Source organism: Symsagittifera roscoffensis, chromosome 10, assembly GCF_963678635.1.
Source record: "Symsagittifera roscoffensis chromosome 10, txSymRosc1.1, whole genome shotgun sequence".
Lineage (NCBI taxonomy): Eukaryota > Metazoa > Xenacoelomorpha > Acoela > Convolutidae > Symsagittifera > Symsagittifera roscoffensis.
The window spans coordinates 31,064,382-31,085,870 of NC_087071.1; the positions used below are offsets into that span (position 1 = coordinate 31,064,382).

Here is a 21,489-nt window from a genome sequence, read left to right on the forward strand (position 1 = left end):
CTATCTCAAAAACTTTTTGCTAAACTCTCTATCTTGTCGTAGAACCTACGAAATTTTTCGCAGATTAGAAAAATGCCTTTTAAAAAAAACTTGTCGGTGCCTAATTTCCGGGTTGACGTCCATAGAAGGAAAACCTTTATAATACTATTTCATATATTGCGTCTATGGAAAAAAGCTTACCATACAATTTTCATACAAAATTTAAAAATTGTTTTGCAGATTCTTATCACAAATTTGTATTCTATTTGGCTCATTTGAAGCTTTCTGGTCATGTAAAATTGATAAAAAAGTGTATATCATAAGATGATTATCATACAATTTTCATGGAAGAAAATTGTATGATAAGCATTTTGTTATAGAAGATTTTTTCTCAAAAATCTCCCTAGAAACGTGTTTCGGTAATTCCAAATGAGGTTACTGAGGGCTTTCAATGACAAAGAGCAATTTAGATACCAAAAACATGGTTTTAGTTTTGTGCCAAAAAATGCTATTCATATAATTTTCATATAGGAAACTGTACGATAAGGATTTTTTAGATAAAAATTAGAAAATTCAAAATTCAAATGAAACTTTTTGGGCAATTTCAAAAAAGTTTAATGGGGGTTTTCAGTGATTGAGATGCATTTACTGTCAAAAAGATAATTTCAGTTTCGGTCGGAAAAATTAGTATCATATAGTTTTCCTATATGAAAATTGTATGATATGCCTTTTTTCTAGAAAAAAAAATTTAATTTTGAGGTAAAATTTTTTTTATCATTTTTCTGGTTGCAATCTTGCTTTTGTGCTCAAATGTAAATTTTGCAAAAAAAAAATTTGCAAAAAAATTTGATTTTGTTATTTTGTTTTATATGCTGAGAGAAATAAAAGTTTGTAAAAAAAAAACAGACCTTTTTTTCAACCACCAATATTTTCAAACTGAAAATTATCTAGCCATATACAAATAGTTATATGTTTGGTATATAACTCCATGTGAAGTGTTAACATTAATTTACATGGATAAAAACATCAAATTTAGTTTATCTGCGCGGTAACTGCCAGTTACACTCTGAGTTTTCTTATGATAAAAAATCCTTGACTAGTGTTTCCGATGAAACACAAAAAGTCAATACAAAAAATTTTTGTGTTTTAATTTATGTAAATATCCTTATCATACAGTTTCATAGTAAGGAAAAAAATGCATATCAAACAAGTTCATGATCAAAAATTGCTGTGATAAAAGTTATGGCGAAACGCGTGTTATTTAATTCAAAAATGTGGCAAAAAATCTTTTTCATAACATTTCATAGTGTGGAAAAAAACTTATCTCTTATCTTGCTAATTCATTAGTTTTTTTCATGTGTGAAATATTATTAAATAGTATGATAAGCATTTTTTCATATTATGAAATAGAATGACAAGCGTTTTTGCCAATCCGGGTTGTTCTCTTGTCATAAAAAATTTGTTTCGGGGTTTGAAGATGAAAACTTCGAGCCATTTGCAAAAACGTTGGCAAGAATTCAATTGAAATTAATTTGACTTTTTGTGTGAGCTTCTCTGAAAAATGTTGGCGTTTGGTTTGAATATGATTGCGAAAACCGCGTGAGGCTGTTGACATGATAGCTTCTCCATGCTTGTAAATTTTCAAATGGAACAGTCATTGTTGTTATGAATTAAACTAATATTTTAGATATGAATTTACTCGCATGCATCTTTGCGTCAGTCGTAATACTGGAAATACGGACAGATACTTGTCCCACGGGATATGTCCGAGTCCCGGGGGCCGATTCTGGTTTTTGTTACCTGGTCGACATAGCTAGTGGACCAGTGAGTCAACTGGAAGCTAAAGAGATCTGTGAAAACAAAAGTTACGACTCATATCTGGCTTATCCAGTGGTCAAGGACGAAGCTGAGGCTATCGCCAACTGGGTTGTCGCACAAGGTGTGCCGTCGGATGGCATTGCGGGGTTCTGGACAGTTTGGGAAAGGTTTGTCTACGCACCTGCTGAAAATGATGGCAGCGTGAGCACAAATGCCCAAACGATTAGAAAGGATCGTAACCTCTTTCGATCTCAATTGGCTAACGGTGAAAAGAGGCGTGTTTCACAAAGCATTTATTTATTATTATTCAAAGTTAGTTTGTGTAAACGATTGAAGAAAAATGGCTCCTGAGTGCTAACAATAGATACGGTTTTCATGATTTGGTCCAGATATTGTCAACAAACGGCAATTGTCATTTTACAACTAAAATGCTCCTACGGCGCAGCTATTTTCTTTCCGGAAAATCTATATAATTGTTTTTGTACTGCTGAAACTCATTTACATTGACCTTCTCTCACTCGCTCGCATCATAAATGACTCAATTTAATGACTGGTTTTTGAATGTGTTAAGTGATAATCTATCTCACATCTGGAACCAGTTCTAAACTAGAGTTTAGAATTGGTTTTAAATATAATTCTCTAATTCAATTAAATATTCTTAACTAACCAATCATATTCCATAACTAACATTTACATTTATTTGTAAATGCTGAAACTACTTGTAGTTTCAGCACCAGAGCAATATGAATTAAACTTAGAGTACAGTTGTTCTCCTTCTGGAAACTAACTCGCATAAACCAGTATACACTAGATCTATTGAGACTAGGAGAAATAAGAGTAAGAATAAGATCGGTATTAGACTAAGAAGTTGCACGAATCTATCCGACCGAAAATAGGATAGCGTGACGAGCAGACGGTGTACTTTATCTAAAATTACTCTATGAATACAATAAAACATACCTAACTCATCTGGTGCGACCAAAAGTCTCGGACAAGACCTTAACTAACTTAGATTTATAAAAAAAAAGATTTTAGAATAAAACAATTGCAAAATTGCAAAAATGTTACATGAAAAAGACAATTTATTAGAAAAGTCTCTCCGACTCAATAGATCACCGCCAATTTTTCAAACAATACGAGAAATACCAGATATTGCGAGAAGACCAAGGAGAAGGCACGATCTACAATTAGGATGAAATCTACCGATTCATTTCATGACAGTACAACGTAAACCGGAACAAACATAAATATTTAGACTCCTTTCCGCGGTAACTTTAGATTTTCATTTTCTGACATAAAAATTAAAGAAATACTTCAAGAACCTTAATGGTGCTAAACCTTAGATTATGCAATAACAACTGATAAAACTGATAAAAAACAACACAAGTCGTTCCCTCCAAAAAACCTGCAGTAAATTAAAACATTTTGAATAAATTAATTTTTTGAATAAAAATACAAAAATTAGTTAAAACAAAAACTCATTGTTAGTTTTAATAATCTGTCATATCATTTCTTCATACCAGCTTCATCACCTAAAAATAACAGCAAACCGCACAAGGCTAACATCATCTAAATCTTAATCTTAAACTTTTAACACTCAAACCTTTACAATAATTTTTATCAAGGCTTATCCTTGTTTTCTCTGAAATTATTTTAACTTCAATAACTGATCATCAAGTCTTTCCTTGAATCTTTAAAGTCACTTAAATTAAATTTCTTTATTTTCTGATCATCAAGGTTTTCCTCGGATCAAACGGAACAATTTGCCCCCCCCCCCACACACACAATTTTAAAGTGTCTAACGACCTCAAACGTCGATTCACTACCCAACCATCAATAGAAATTTTTGAAAGAACTAACCATTTTAATTAGGATAAACAGTGAAGAATTTCGGTTACTCATCCTTCACTTGATTTCCTTCATCTTAGATTACCCAGGTTAAAATACTTAAATGTAGTAAGTCATAAAGTAGTATCTAACGATCTACTAGCGTTTTAATTATACCTGAACCTTGTGGGTTGATTTTTTTTTCTCCAGCCGTTGATCACAAATGACATCCCTTAAGTAAGATTAGGTAATTCTGTCTTAAATTAGAACTTAGTCACGAGAAGTAAAAAATAATTCTCACGAATCGATATACTACTCTCTCTCCAACCCGTAAAACCACGACAAGTGGTTATGCCCCAAGATAAGATAACCACACAAAACGCGTAAGAACTGACAGTTTAAGAAATTAAAAATCGTATTACACAAAAAATTGTTTAATTAAAAACGAAAGATACGACCTTTTAATCACTCCACACAGACAAACAATAGGATATATAAGATCAAAACGAAAAACACGAAAAAAAAGACAATAAAAACCAATTATCAAAAAACGATTTTCAAAACGAAGAAACGCAGTCTCAGAATCAGACACAAACACAATACAGGAAGTTCAAGACTTAAAAGATTACATAAGCAAAATTAACCCGATCGATGACCAAACATAATTTTCCGATTCAGAAGCCACAACACATGTAAACAAGAAGCCACAACATGTAAACAAGAAGCCATAACATGTAAACAACACATGTAAACAAGAAGCCAAAACATCTAAACAAGAAGCCACAACAAGAAGCCACAACACATGTAAGCCCATGTAAACAAGAATTTCCTGAAGTACAAATAAAACGACAAAGCCTTGATCATTACAAAAAAAGATATATGTAATATCACATCACAATATCTTGTATTTACAATCGAAATCGCATGACCTAAACTTTAATTTTAAACACGATCTACGAAAAATACTAGCATAGTTTATAATTGATTTTTCAGTCCATAATCTTGATCTTATATCACTAGCAAGAAAAAGTTTTCAACCACAAAATTTAGACGATTAAATTATATCGGCAGACGAAACATATTATGTTCGAGAGCCTGAATGGTCTCATCCATCATTTATTAAAATACCAACTAACATCTCAAGTCAAGCAATTACCACAGTTTCCATTAACAGTGTTCAAGTTAGAATAACTCCACTTACTATTGATGCAACACCTATAAACTATAATTCAGTATTCACCTATAGAGAAGGAAATAATAGTTTAAAATCTACATTTATTAATCAAAAAAATTTAAACAGAACAAGAAATCTTACACAACAAGATAGTCAAACTCCATCACATTTCGTACCTGAAGAAATAGTTGAAACAATGCCAACAACAGCACCACAAATCATTTCTCCTATTCACCCTACACTTACAACTCCAAAAAAAAACAGAGTGTTTCCACAAACAACTATACAATCGACAGTGAAACCTTCAGTTATTCTAAAAAATTCACAAATGGACAATTAAACATTTAGACCAGTAACAACATCACGACAAACAAATAAGCAAAAGACATCAAATAGAAATAAATTCTCAGAGCATAACAATAATTTTTTCCAAAAACCCAAAACATCAAAACCCCCTAAAATGAATAGTCAAAATCAATCACAATCACAAAAAAAAAGTACCACAACAATTTTCTCAATCAGTATTCTTTAACGATCAACCACGAAAAACACTAGACCGTAGCAAAAATTATCCATTTTTTCAACAAAATAAAAACGTAATAAATTAACATCATATTAGGAATCAACCACATTTCTCAGAAGATGAAGAATGTTATTATCAAAGTCAACGATTTAATACAAATCATCATCACAATAACTGGAACATCGATCAACCAGGTTCTTTCTATCAACCAGATCTTTTCGAACCATATACACGAAACAAACAAAGGCAAACAAGACATCACCCAACGTCATATAATAAAAATTTTCAGTCACAAAACCCAATGATAACACAAAATTACCAACCAATTCAAAAGCTAATGAAAGCCCACTACCATTTTATCTACAACAATACGAAATAACAAAGACTCAACTTACAAACTTTTCTCAAATACCAAATGCCGCCGAATCACTACAAACTACTATGAATCCATATCTTATGGGTGGATTCTCAATATCTTCAAAATAGGTCACTAAAGGTATTCAAAGGAACAGATCCCGAATACTCAGTAGAAAATTATTTGAATGCAGTCACAGCAAATTTGATTTTGAATGTAGACTTGAATCAGTAAATACTCCACTTCATCAAATTGGATACATAGATGCACATCTCTAATCCAAACCACATTTGATGGCGCAGCCCAAAATTGGTTTTCAGTTTTACCTATAGATAGTAAATCAGATTGCGTAAGTTTCATACCAGAATTTTCAAAAGCGTTCGACTCAGAAAAAAAACAAACAACACCAAAATTTTTATGCATGAAAAATTGTAGAATCCCAAACAACACAATTAAAACACTTGCAGAAAGAATTGAAACACTAGTAAGAAAAGCATATTCCCTTAATACGCAAGTTAATAAGAACACAAAAATTACAAAAAAATTTTAATGAAGACTCTAACACCTCAATTACGAAAAATAGCAAAAAAGAAGAGAGCATCACATCCATCTTCAATTCGAAAACCCGATATAGACTTCAGAAAACTAGTAGATAAACTAGAACAAGCCGAATTCACAATGAAACTGGAAGAAACAGGAAACTTAAAATTACATCTGTAAAAAACGTTCAAACCACTACTTCACAGCTAAATAATATTCATGACACTGAACTAGCTGAAAAATATCACTCAAATATTAAATATCTACGGGAAAAACCCAAACTTTAAAAGCAAACCATCATTCAAAAACTGGTGTAACTATTGCCGTAGTTTCTGACACAGCATTGCTGAATGTAGACAAAAACAACAAGATAACCAGAACAAACCCCAAAACATTGAAAACCAAATAAATCATTTTACTAATACATGAAAAAAGACCAAAATCTACAAAACAAAAACATTCACAGTAACAATAGTTCAAGAAAACCACTTCATGTTAACTATAATGTCTCTAGACAAAAATCAGCCTACAGATATAACTATCGTGGAAGATCTCCAGATCAAAGAAAATCAAAAAATTTCTCACACAATACATATAGTCGATCAAACAGTCAAAACAATCGAATGAATTGTTCAACATCAAACTCAAATAGAAGCAACTATTCAAATATAACAGGAATCGTTAAAACTCAAACCCCCGAAACAAATAATATTCAATTGATCGTTCTAGAAACTCCTCATACAATAGAAACAGAAACTATCTAAACAACAGGAACAGATAATATCAAAATAACAGATAACGATACTATTCAAATAATAGATCAAACTTTAATAATTATCACAATAGATCACGTGAGAATTCTCAATGTAGAAATTCGAATTATCAAAATCGAAAAAGAAATTTTTCTCAATCACCGCACAGAAATAATACACAAAATTAAAATTCACAACAAAACTATAGAAGTAGTACATCTAAACATCAAAGACAAATTAACCAAGTTCAATCAACTGAAGAAAATCAATCAGACCTTCCCGGTATTGATAACAAAGAAACCATAGAGTTACACCTAAATCACGTAACTTGCGAATCCACTGATGATGGGAGCGAATCAGAAAATACGCTTTCAAAAAAATTACTTCAGATTAAAAATGAATACGAAACACCAATAGAATCGAATTATTACCAAAACAATAATAGCCACCTCCAAAACCCTGATAATATTCATGAAATAGCAGACTATACTGAACAAGAAATTAAAGGAAATTCAAGCGCAAACAATATAAATTAAAACGCATCAACCAAATTACAACTACCCAAAGAAAAAATTTGGACAATACCACTTCTTTTAGAAAGTCCAAAAACAAAGATTTTCAATCACCAGACCTCAAAAAAGATTTTCTATTAGACTCAGGAGCAGAATCAAATATAAAAAAAACCTTCCCACTTCGGATGAATTACAAAGCTTACATCCAAAATTAATACCTTCAGAAACCTCAATCAAATTAGCTACAGCACAAGGATCAAGTTTAACTAATTTTGGAGAAATCCAATTATTCCTTATTCCAAAAGTATATCTAGTAATCTATTAACTTCGTCTTGCAAGTAAATTGGGACTTAACTTGCTCGTTGCTTTTAAAAACTGCGTCAGATTTCAGAGGTGGGTGTAGTGGTGAATTATTTTTTTTCTAACATCAAATATAGATGTGGCGTAAGCCATTGGGTATCTTAGTAGCAGTTCGGCTAGTTGTTCAAATTCTTTTTGTGTAATTTGAGCGTGTTCAAAAGTGAACATTGTGAGGAAGTTTGTTGTTCAGTGGTGTATTTTGATATTTGAAACGTTGGTTTAAAATAAGGTGTTTTTGTAAAATAGTCTGTCTTCGGTTGGTATCATCATTATAGTATTAATTGATAAAACTTCATCAAGAATTGTTGATTGGCTTATATCTAATAATTTCAAAATATTATTTACTCTATTTGTTACTTCTGAAGTGGGAGAAATTGTTGCATTATTTTCGCAATAACCTAAAAGCCCTAGAGGTAATAATATTTTGTATGGAGAATTATTGTATACATGTAACGAAATTATATCTGATAATGTATTTTTCATGTATTTGATGGATGAGATTGTTACTCGGAAAAATTTGTGAATTGGCTTGAATTCAAGGTTTGACATTTATAGTCGTTGTTTGTTCTGTTTCATGTTCTATTGACTGAGTTGACCTACTGAAAAGTTATATACATAACCTGTTAGCGTTTTCAGGTGTTTTTGTTCTTGGTTATATATAGGGTAGAATTTGGAGAAAAATGGCGGTTGTTTTTTTAGTCTTTGGAAAAATGTAAGTGATGATTTTTTTATTTTTGTGTTTTTTTCTTTGATGTGTACTTTGCTATTTAAAATATTTATAGTAGGAATTTTTTTATTAATGAATGGTATTCCAACGACATTGTGTTTTATATCTGTGAAATGGAATGTTTGCTTGAAAGGTTTGTTTAAAAGTTTAATCTGTTCCATTGTTCGGAAAATCCAACTATACAATGGAACAGAATAAACTTTTAAACAAACCTTTAAAGCAAACATTCCATATCACAGATATAAAACACAGAACCGCTGGACAACCATTTATTACTAAATAAACTCCTTTTATTAATACTTTAAATAGCAAAGTACACATAAACGACAAATACACAAAAATAAAAACTCATCACTTACATTTTTCCAAAGACTAAATCAACAACCGCCATTTTTCTCCAAATTCTACCCCATATATAACCAAGAACGAAAACACCTGGAACCACTAGCAGGATATGTATATAACTTTTCAGTAAGTCAACTCAGTCAAATGAACATGAAACAGAACAAACAACGACTATATATGTCAAACCTTGATTCCAAGCCAATTCACAAACTTTTCCGAGTAACAATCTCATCCATCAAGTACATGAAAAAAACAAAATCAGATATATTTTCATTACATGTACACAATAATTCTCCATACAAAATATCATTACATCTAGGTCTTTCAGGTTATTTCGAAACAAACGCAACAATTTCTCCCACATTAGAAGTAACAAATAGAGTAAATAATATTTTGAATTTATTAGATATATGCCAATCAGCAATTCTTCATGAAGAATTATCATACAATAATATAATAGGTGATAACAACGGAACACAGACTATTTTACAAAAACATCTTATTTTAAACCAACGTTTTAAATATCAAAATACACCACTGAACAACTTAATTCCTCACAATGTTCATTTTTCAACTTTCTACCCAAAAAGAAATTGAACAACTAGCCGAACTGTTACTAAGATACCCAATGGTTTACCCAACATCTATTTTTGATGTTGGAAAAATAATTAATTCTCCACTACACCCACCTCTGAAATCTGACGCAGTTTTTAAAAAGCAACGAGTAAGTAGAGTCCCAATTCACTTGCAAGACGAAGTTAATAGATAACTAGATATACTAGAACAAAATGAAATTATTTCCCCAGTAAATAAAGAAGATTAACCAAATGAAACCCATTATTATTTTAGCCCAAGGAGAATCATTAAAAATCGTCCTACGCGCAAGATATCTCAATTCACTCATTGATGAAACTAAATATAATTGGCCTAAAGAACCAATCCAAGTAATTCTAACAAAGATAAACAGAAAATACTTCAAAACAGCTGACATGAACAGTGCATACAATCAAAAGCCACTAGATGAACAATCACGACTCTGAACACAATTCGTCATTGGAAACCAACAATACGAATATAATAGACTTTTCCATGGAATCTCTATAGGACCAGCAGCATTCTCAGCATTTATGAGCAAAAAATTTCGACCACTCATTCTCAGTAAAAATGTCATAACTTATTTATACAACTTTTTCATGCAATTACAGACCAAAAGAAAATGTTTAATGTCTTAGAAAAAAATCATCAAATGCTACTTAAAGAAATAAGGAAAGCAGCCCCGGATAAATCAATATTTTTTCTCACCCTTGTAAAATTCCTTGGACATCTAATTGAAGGAAATAAGATCACTCTATCAAAATTCCGCTTATACGCAATAATAAAGCTTCAACCTCCATCAAATAAAAAGAAAATCCAAGAATTTCTTGGAATGCTTAATTTCTTAAGTAATTACGTCTATAAAATGCAACTATATTTAAAACCAATTTATAACGTTTTCAGAAAGCAAAATAAATTTGAATGCACAACAGAACATCAGAAACGATTTGAAGTAATGAAAACACTTCTCACTGAACAAGTATCAAACACCATTCCAGATCCAGATCAACCATTTTATGCTATGTGCGACGCCTCAAATTTTGGCATCGGCGCAGCTTTATTAAAATCACACATTGGAACAAAAAAATGAATCTTGTTTCAGCAAACTCAAAACTTTTTACACAAGCTGAACTTAGACTATCTACACTTATGAGAGAATACACAGCTATAACATACATTCTCACAGAATATTAATTTTTATTACTTGGATCAAAACATCCAACAGTTCTTTTTAAAAACCATAAACCTATAAATTTTCTTTTCACACAGAAATAAAATCCAAACCATAGAGTTTATAGATTTCATTTAGTTTCAATGAAATTCCCAAACCTACAAACAATTTGGACAGCAGGAAAAAATTTTGCATTACCAGACACACTCAGTAAAAACACACCACCTGAATTATTAACAAGAAAAACAACAGTCGAAATACCACCAAAAATTGCAAAAAAAAACAAAACATCATCAAGACTAGAATGCAAATATGCAGTGAGAACTGACGTTGATCAAACGCAAATAAATAACACACAATACTTTCCATTATTTTTAGATTGGCAAAATAATCACTACGAAGTAGACCTCTTAGGAAACTCTACAATTAACCATATAAACTCTACATTCAAACCGATACCATATTCATCATGGATCGAAAACAACACACAACAAAAACCACCAAACGAAAAATGTAAAGAACAGATCTATTCCCTTTAATAGAAAAAGAAAATCTAACGGATTATATAAATTTATCAGGACCTCCAGATACCGATTCAAAATACACAATAAATCAAGTCTTTAACCTCCATGACCCTCTAGATAACATACCTCTCTCAAAGTTAGAAATTCAAAATACCTTTCTACCAAATACAGGGAAACAAACACTCGAACTACAACAAAAATACCAAAACCTTGACCCAGTCATTACACAATTAAAGTCTTGGCACACTTATGAAGCAAAACCCATAAAAGCAGATATCACAATTCTAGGAAACAAAACACTACCAAGATACTTTAGAAAATTCAATAATACATCCATAAATGAGAACACAAATTTTTTAGAATATCAAACATCTGAAATAAAAGTACCATGTTTAACTCTAAGTATGATACTTGTAGCAATTCTCATTTCATAAACACTAAAGGACATGCAGGATCAGAAAAGACATATCATTTTGCATCCAAGTTTTTACTTTCCAAATGCACCGATTTGAATTAAAGTTTTAACCAATGATTGCATAACATACCAATTAAGCAAACCATACCCACATCAAAAGCAAATAGCAGAAAAACAAAATTTTAAAAGACAAAGTTTATACTTTAACCACAGAATCTCATTCAATACAAAAAGACCAATATCATCCTCTTCAGAAGAAAACTCAAATATAATGGTCATAGTTGACGCATTTACACGCTACGTAGCACTTAACCCAGAACCTCATTCTAATGCCTATTATGCATATACAACCCTTTATGAACACTGAATAGCAAAATTCGGATTACCGGAAATCCTTTTACAGACAATTGATTAATAATGAAAAAGTCACGTTATGCCAACTATAAAACATCAAACACAAACCACGACTTCTTGTGCCCCTTGGACTAATGGTTTAGTCGAAGGAATTAACCGTTCGCCACAAGAATACCTCAGATGTATCATGAATGGAAACGATACAAAATACACTGAATGGTCAACAAAAACAAAATTATTCGCCTTGGCTTACAATTGACAAATAACAACAACATTAGGACTATCACCTTATGAAATGGTTTTTAATCAAAGACCACGGAAATCAATAATGTTCACAGCAAACTCCTCAAAAAACACACAAGGTTAATGCTAACCCACAGAAGAATCAAGTTGTTATAATCTACCATTACATACACACGATGAAGATCATTTTCATCGCCCACAAATTTTGAAAATAGCCTCCGCCACATATACCAAATGCATTTCAAACAGAGATAAAAACACAATAAAATTCACCAAAAAAATAGCCAAAAAACTATTACAAAGACAGATTATTCATTCCCAAATGAATTCACGATTCACACCAGCTACAAATTTAAAAAATGGAACATTTGTCTTAATCCGACTTTTTTTGTAATAAAAAAAGTAATAAATAAAAAAACTACAACCAATCCGAAAAGAACCTTTTCAAATTATTGACAAACCCACTGAGTAACATATAAACTTATTGACTCAAATAAAAAAGAAATAGTTCAACACAGAAACAATCTTTTACCCTACTACTAAAGAAAATACTCTCTTCGCGAACTAACACAATTACTCTTTTACAGGACTTAAAAATGTCCAAAACAACTCAGACAATAGTCAAAAACAAACAATTGATACAAATTGTTCACCACAAGTTTTAGAAACAAAAAATAACGAAAATAATTGACACAAATCCCAAGAAATAAAAAACAAACAAATACCTCAAAAACAAAGAAAAAACCGAAATTTAGAAGAACAAATTTTACCGGAGGAAATAAAAGAAACCTCTCAACAACGAAAATCATCACCACTTCGAAATCAACCACGAAAAGATTGTAAAATCTTCATTCCGCAATCTAAAATATTAAAGAAAAAGTTGAATTCTAAAAATCTCCTCCTAATTAATCAACAATTTTAAATTTTCAGTAATATAGCAAATTGTTTTTTTCTTTTCTATAACTTCATGCTGACACCCTTGAACAACAGGTTCAACTTTAGCCAATCAGAAGCTATATAAACATCACCTCATTTTGACACCACTTATTTGCCGACACTTTGCAAACTTCAAACATATATGTAACTATAACTAAAGGGCCTCCAGATCAAAAATAAGCAACAAACTCATATATGACATCCGGAATAAACAAAATCAAATTATTACAACCCTCTTCTATCAACTGGTACAAAAATGAACAATATTGTCCCAACTTACACTCCGAATTCCCCTTAAGGAAAAATAGTAAATTAGCCTAAAAAAATAGGACATGATCATTTAGCTTAAGGTATGAATAACTCCTAGATACCCCCGATTATCCAATAAAAAAGAACAAAATCAGGAAGCTCACTCCCAGACCTTCTGTCTTCTCTTCATAAAAAAATGCCCATCTTCAACCCACTTGTCAAAAATCAATGAACAATCCGACTCAAATTTTGCCTCAACAAAAAAAAATTCGGCAAGAACGAATCAGTTCTCAAATGCTTCTTTCCGACCGAATCAGTCAGTCTTCTAAAAAATACAACTTCAAAACTTTTTTCAATCATATCAACCTTTTTTCAAATCATCATATTTTTCATAATAGATACTTTCGAATTATTTCTCTTTCTCTTCCTAACTTTTTGCAGTTTTTTCATAAACTTCACTCCTCAAAACCTACCTCAACTTTGCAAAAATCCTTAACCACCTCATCAGAAACGAAATTTCAACAATTACCTAAGTTTTAAGAAAACTATTCAAAAAGAAAGGCATTTTTCTTCTTTTAGTAATATTTTTCGCATTTCTAATTTCCCTAAATCTGACAATATGCAAAGGTATAGAAAAAGCAATAATAACCTTTGCACTGGCAACAATGCTTCTAATCAATTCCATAGAAGAATATTATAATCACTATGAATTTTTTTCATAGGTAAAAAATAAAAGGAATCTTTCAAAATTACTAATCAACAACCCACACAACAGTCTCCACCGACTACAACATCCCAGGAATCTCCAACAACACCAACATCTAGTCAGACAAACCACCCCCAATCATTAACACGTTTTTCATTTCTAGAAAACCCATATACATTTGATGAAAGACATTCATAATTATCAGAACCTTTAGAACCTGTAGTTCGCCACGCACCCCTAAGCGAACCACAAAACGAACCAACGTATAATATAAACCCTTCCCTTCCGCTAGACCCTAATAGAACAAGATACCCAAGTCAAAACCAAAATACATCCACAATAAGTAGACAAATCATACATCCAAGACGAAATAGAAATTTTACAACTCCCAGAGTTCATTTTAATAAACCCTCATCACCAATTCCAAATCCTAAAGATATTACCAGCAGTACAATTCAAAGTACCCCCCACCATTACAATCTAGTTCACAACAAAACACTCCAAACATAACATCGGACTATATAGGATCAACCCCCACATCCGAAAAAAATTCGTGAAAATTCCTTCAATCCCCCAACTTCAGCACAACATCTCCCACATTGAATGACTCAAGGTGATTCAAACATAGTAAATGAACCAACAAATATCTCATCAGAAACATCTCAGTCAATACCAATACCCTCTCACTTCTTTCAACCCCTTCAATAAGTCAGTTATCAACAACATCATTTCCTCCAAATTTTCCTAAAAATTTAGACGATAGATATGAGGAACATTTAACCAATAATATACCCCTACGATTAGATTGGAATACATTCGTAGCTTCCCCTCCACTATTCGGTCAACACCTCGACAGTAACAGACTACATAACTGGGTACTCAACAGATTACAATATAGACACGTCATTCATAAAGACATACAAGATTACAACATACAAATCCTTACACAAGATAATTCAACACTTAAACTTGAAAAAACTGTAAAATTAAACAGTTTAGTACATCACCTCCTCCCCTTAGCTCCACCAAATATAACAGCTCAATCATTACCTCCCCCATTAATCACAACAGAAATTATCCAGAAGTACGATAGATATACAGAAAAGTCACTTGGATACATCACATTCTATAATCCCTATTCGGCACTATCCTACTCAATTATTTTTTTATTAATTTTTCTCTTTCAGACTCCACTCCTTTTTACTTTTCCAGAAACAACAAATGATAAAAAAACCCTTCAACTCGAACAGGACCCCAAGATTTATTAGTCGCACACTATGACTGTGAAGAAAATGAACAAAAAACGCTACATTATTACGCCATAAATCAGGTAACTCAATGCGAATTTGAACCACAAGAAATAGAAACAATCAATTTAATAGCCACACTTTATTCAAAAGCCCGAGCTACAACATTAACAGGCTTCAAGTTTACAGCAACATTTTCATTATAGATACTTTCAAAATATTCCTCTTTCTCTTCGTATTTTTTGCAGTTTTTTTATAAAATACTACTCACTCCACAAAACCTACCTCATTTTTGTAAAAATCTTTGACCACCTCCTCAGAAACGATGTTTCAACAACTATCTAAGTGTTAAGAAAACTATTCAACAAGAAAGGCAATTTTCTTCTTTTGGTAATATTTTTCACTTTTCTAATTTCCCTAATTCTGACAACATGCAAAGTTATAGAAAAAGCAATAATAACCTTTGCACTGGCAACAATGCTTCTAATCAATTCCATAGAAGAATATTAAAATTACTATGAATTTTTTTCATATGTAAAAAATTAAAGGAATCTTTCAAAATTGCTAATCAACAACCCACACAACAGTCTCCACCGACACCGACTACAACATCCCAGGAATCTCCAACAACACCAACATCTAATCAGACAAACCACCCTCAATCATCAACACGTATTTCATTTCTAGAAAACCAATATACATTTGATGAAAGACATTCATAATTATCAGAACCTTTAGAACCTGCAGTTCGCCACGCACCCCTAAGCAAACCACAATACGAACCAACGTATAATAAAAACCCTTCCCTTCAGCTAGACCCTAATAGAACAAGATACCTAAGTCAAAATCAAAAGCCATCCACAATAAGTAGACAAATCATACATTCAAGACGAAATAGAAAATTTAGAACTCCCAGAGTTCATTTTGATAAACCCTCATCACCAACCCCAGCAGTACAATTCAAAGTACCCCCACCATTACAATCTAGTTCAAAACAAAACACTCCGAACATACCATCGAACTATTTAAGGTCAACCCCCACATCCGAAAAGGTTCGTGAAAATCCCTTCAACCCCCCAACTTCAACACAACATCTACCACATTGAATGACACGAGCTTTCACTCAAGGTGATTCAAACATAGAAATTGAACCAACAGATGTCTCATCAGAAACATCTCAGTCACTAACACAAACCCTCTCACTTCTTTCAATCCCTTCAATGAGTCAGTTATCAACAACATCATTTCCTCCAAATTTTCCTACGAATTTAGACGATAGATATGAGAAACATTTAACCAATAAAATACCCCTACGATTAGATTGGAATACATTCGTAGCTTCCCCTCCACTATTCGGTCAACACCTCGACAGTCTCAGACTACATAACTGGGTACTCAACAGATTACAATATAGACACGTCATTCATAAATACATACAAGAACACAACATACAAATCCTTACACAAGATAATTCAACACTCAAACTTGAAATAACAGTAAAATTAAACAATTTAGTACATCACCCTCTCCCTTTAGCTCCAACAAATATAACAGCTCAATCATTACCTCCCCCATTAATCACAACAGAAATTATCCAGAAATACGATAGATATACAAAAAAGACACTTTGATTCATCACATTCTATAATCCCTATTCAGGACTATCCTACACATATATTTTTTATTAATTTTTCTCTTTCAGACCCTACTCCATTTTACTTTTCCAGAAACAACAAATGATAAAAACCCTTCACCTCGAACAGGACCCAAAGATTTATTAGTCGCACAGTATGACTGTGAAGAAAATGAACAAAAAACGCTACATTACTACGCCATAAATCAGGTAACTCAATGCGAGTTTGAACCACAAGAAATAGAAACAACAAATTTAATAGCCAAATCTTATTCAAAAACCCGAGCTAAAACATTAACAGGATACAAGTTTACAGCAACTTTCTCAGAGATAAAAATACATTGTTCTCAAGCCTCAAGTGGAAACAAAAAATCGACTTGATCTTTCTATCAAAGTAATATAATAAGACTTTTACAACTTAGCCATGAAGAATGTAAAAACGAACTCAATCGATTAAAATTTGTCACAAATAAAGGCACAAACCAAAATATGGGAAATTTTCAAGTTTTCTAGACTCTGCACATCAACCGGAACTTGAAAGATACCAAGGTCATATAAAATTAGATGACAAATACCCATTCCACGGCGCAAATGGACGATTAACTTATGATCTCCATGATTAAAATTAGATACCACACATTGGAATAAACAATCCTTCTAATTGCAAAGCTAATACAAAAAAACAAAGGATATCAAGAAATTATGTTTTGATTCGAAAAAACACAATTGACACGAGATTTGAAAGACGACACTATAATTTATCACTGAATACAATTACCTGAAAAAAAATGAGCACGGATTTTGCGATCCAACAACAAGAACACAAGCAACAATTGTTTGGTTCCTCGAAGACATATTTCAAGTTGCAAGAATAGACGCAAGAATGATCAAATTTCATCAAAAGTACTTTAATGAATCCATCCCTTATGATGAAGTAAACCCTGAAAAAGTCAGACAAACAAAAAAAAGGTTTCAAAAACATCAATAATATAGAAAACACCTTAACTCGTTTTCAAATCTACTCAGAAACGGAACTCGCTTGCAAGTTTAACTCTCCACTTTATAAAACACAATACTCAGAAATCCTTGTCGAATGCGAAAAAGGTTTCGACATGCACACAGGAAAACTAATAGTTACACCAAATCCAACAAAATACATTTCAAATTGCGAATCCAACAAATCACATCCCAATATCATTTCTAAAAAACACAGGAAGATCTGGTGGAAAACTTAGACCACAAGACAAAAGCATTACACGCTTAGAAGAACTGTCACTCATGAACAATACCTATTTTGGTTCAATTAACTATGACATCCTCTTAGATATGTAATTAGATTACACAATAAGTAGAATTTTTCGAGAAATGTCACTATCAGAACTAGAAACGCTTCATCATTTATGTGAACTTGAACGGACACAAAATTCTACAATCACCTGCACTTGCAGTATGTATCAAAAATACCTTATGCAGGATATTTGTTGTCAGGAAATAAATCAAATTTTATTAACTACGAAGGAAATATAATATGGTATTACACATGTACGAAAAAAGTATCACCATTATATGTATTTGAAGACAAAAAATGTTACAAAAGAATCCCAATATTCTACAAAAATTAAGTACTGTTTGTTGATACGCTTTCTAGAAGAACATATTTTTGAAATACAGCCGTCCCATGTGGTCCACAATGTTATAGAGTTAAATCCCAATGAAGATAAATATTATCTTCTCACACCATACCCTACACTCATGCCACCATTAAGGAAATTTTCACCAGAAAGTATTGAAGCTTCTGCTAGAAACCCAAATATAATCGACCAAAATTTACGAAAACTTGCAGAAACCGTAGGTTTTTCAGACATCTACACACAAGACTCTAGTGGATACTTTAAAGATATAAAAGACTACATTTATTTAAACGGTGAAAAATACCGTCCACAAGATATATCACCCATCAACATCTTTAGTTTTGTGAATTTAAAAAATGAACTACTCGCCCTTCAAGAATGGTCCTACTGCATCTTAGAAAAATTGATTATTTTTAATGCAAAGTTTATTATTTTTTTTTATTTCTCTTTTCATTTTTGAAAGGAATGAATAATACATGCGCAATCCACACACAAGTGAACAAACAAGCAAATGTAGCACGCATACTTTTCCCATGATTTTTCGGAATATTTTCAACCCCAATTAACAAAATACTTTCAGACGCTCAAATAAGTGAATACCAAAAAAATTATCAACCACACCCAATACATAGGTCAATTCACATGACAAAAGAAACACGAAAACTACTGCACCACAATTACATACATTACAAAATAACCATCCATTATCTTTAGTACCACGAAATTACAGGAGCATAACAAAGCACATCTCTACAAGTCATAGATACCCACAAAGTCCAGTAACTCACAATGTAACTCAACAACTAAATGTAGACGAGACGTATGAACAGATTATAGAACAACCACATACCACTAATTTCCGTTCTCAGAACAACCATCGTTTTAGACAACGATGAGCCGCCAGATTGTAGCCCTCAACCGTTCCCTTTCATACCAATCCAACCTCCAACGTCACTCCAAGATCTCACCATTTTTTGATTTCTCTCCCTATCCCGAATCATCATATTCTAATAATTCACCAAGCATGGATTCATACAACACTTCAACGAACACAGTTTTTCACACCATTTCCCAATTTAACAACTCTGAATATGAAACCCCCGATGATTTTGCAGACTCCGAACCTAGCCCATCTACTTTTTTTCAGCCCCCCTTTCAACCCCATTATACTCAAATCCCTGATGAGCCTTCCTCAACCCTTTCCTCCTACACTGATGTAACCCCAATCTACTCCCCAATGACCAGTGACCCACTTGACCACTCTAGCCCCGTTGATACTGAACTCGAAAACGAATTAGATAACTTCATAACCCTTCAACAACAGCCTACAACATCAGCCTACAACAACATAACACACAAATCATTCATCACCTCTCACAAACCATGACATCCTCAGAATCCTCCAACTCCCCATCCACTACTGGAGAAACCCTAGCCTACCGAGTATTTAAACCAAAACTCCCCAATACTCCATTCCCTTCTAACCCTCGACCAGTTCAAATTTTTACGGATCATCCACTCCATACTAATACAAAAGAATTTCTCCAAGTTTGCTTACCATTTTTTCCACAATACACTTACTATCACTCAAATCCTAATAACGAACAACCAAACTACACTAACGAAAATGCATTAATTCCCACTTTTTTGTTGACGTCGTACTATCATTTCAGTAACCTATTATCGCTCCCACTATAGAAAAATCCAGGTGACAATGAATTTTGTCAATCTAGGCTACATCACCCAACTACAGCACTTCACGAAAAACAGTTCACAACCATCGGATTAAATCAAACACTAACTAGAATCACTGCACAAAAAGCTAATAGATTTTCCATTAATTATTATGATCGCGCTATTGCACAAACCAACGGAGATATCTTTTCAAATGACGATAATAACGCTAACCCCAACTAACTGAGAAACTTTTCATCAAATTCTCATTTGTATTTACTATCAACTGCATGAATAAAAAGTATGATCCCATTATATCCGCACCACTTCGCGACACAAAAACCTACGACTCTTATTTCAGTAAATTTAACCATTTTTCATTAAGTTTTATTTTCCTAACACTCAAAGAATGTGAGTTACACTGCTCACATCAAATTATGTTACGCACAAAACAAACTCACACATACACTTGATATAAATTCATACAACACCATTGCACAACTAATACACCATCACGAAACCCACACTATCGATTTCAATTTATTAACTCCGAATACATTTCACCATTCTTCCTAAACTTCACATATTGTATCAAAGACACTAACGTGCAAGGATTCCTTAGAAACTACGACCCTATCAGACAAATGTATACATTCTGCCCACTAACCCGAACTTTTAGTGTTGATGAATCCCGTCCTTTAATTTTCCCTCTCAAATATACAGCCTGTTGAAATCCCACTCCTATTATACCTTCATAACACCAAATTTAATAATAAGCTTTATATTCTAATCCAAAACACACCGCATGAATTCTCACCAAGTAGTGAGGAGCACAAGATCATCAAAACACTTGATGATCACTACTGCAAACTAAAAATATCACCCTAAACTTCTAACAACATCAAACGTCATTCACGATATTTTTCCAAACGGATTTTTTGCTAGTAAGCATAAAAATGTATTTTCTCTATTAAGTTCAGAACACAACTAACTATTCTTTATAAAAGTTTCACTTCTTTTCAGATCTCATCACACCATCATCAAAAACAAACAAAAAACAAATAAAAAATTGAAAGCTTCTTTCTTAAAAATTCTAAAATTGTTTTAACAAATCGCAGTATAATTAAAAAGCAGTAAAACTTCTCCCAAATAGCAGTAAATTAATAGATTATACCCAATGCAATAAATTTCTTTCAACCA

The 21,489-nt window shown here is 32.4% G+C and overlaps 1 protein-coding gene across 1 annotated transcript in view; it reads left to right on the forward strand.

Annotated features, from left to right (window-relative positions):
- Positions 1 to 1,668: 1,668 nt before the first annotated feature.
- LOC134855030 (arylsulfatase I-like) overlaps positions 1,669 to 21,489 on the forward strand; it is a 30,785-nt gene continuing 10,964 nt past the window's right edge. Inside the window, exon 1 of the mRNA XM_063871410.1 lies at positions 1,669 to 2,032. Coding sequence (XP_063727480.1) covers positions 1,669 to 2,032 — 364 coding nt within the window. The remainder of the gene's footprint in view (positions 2,033 to 21,489) is intronic.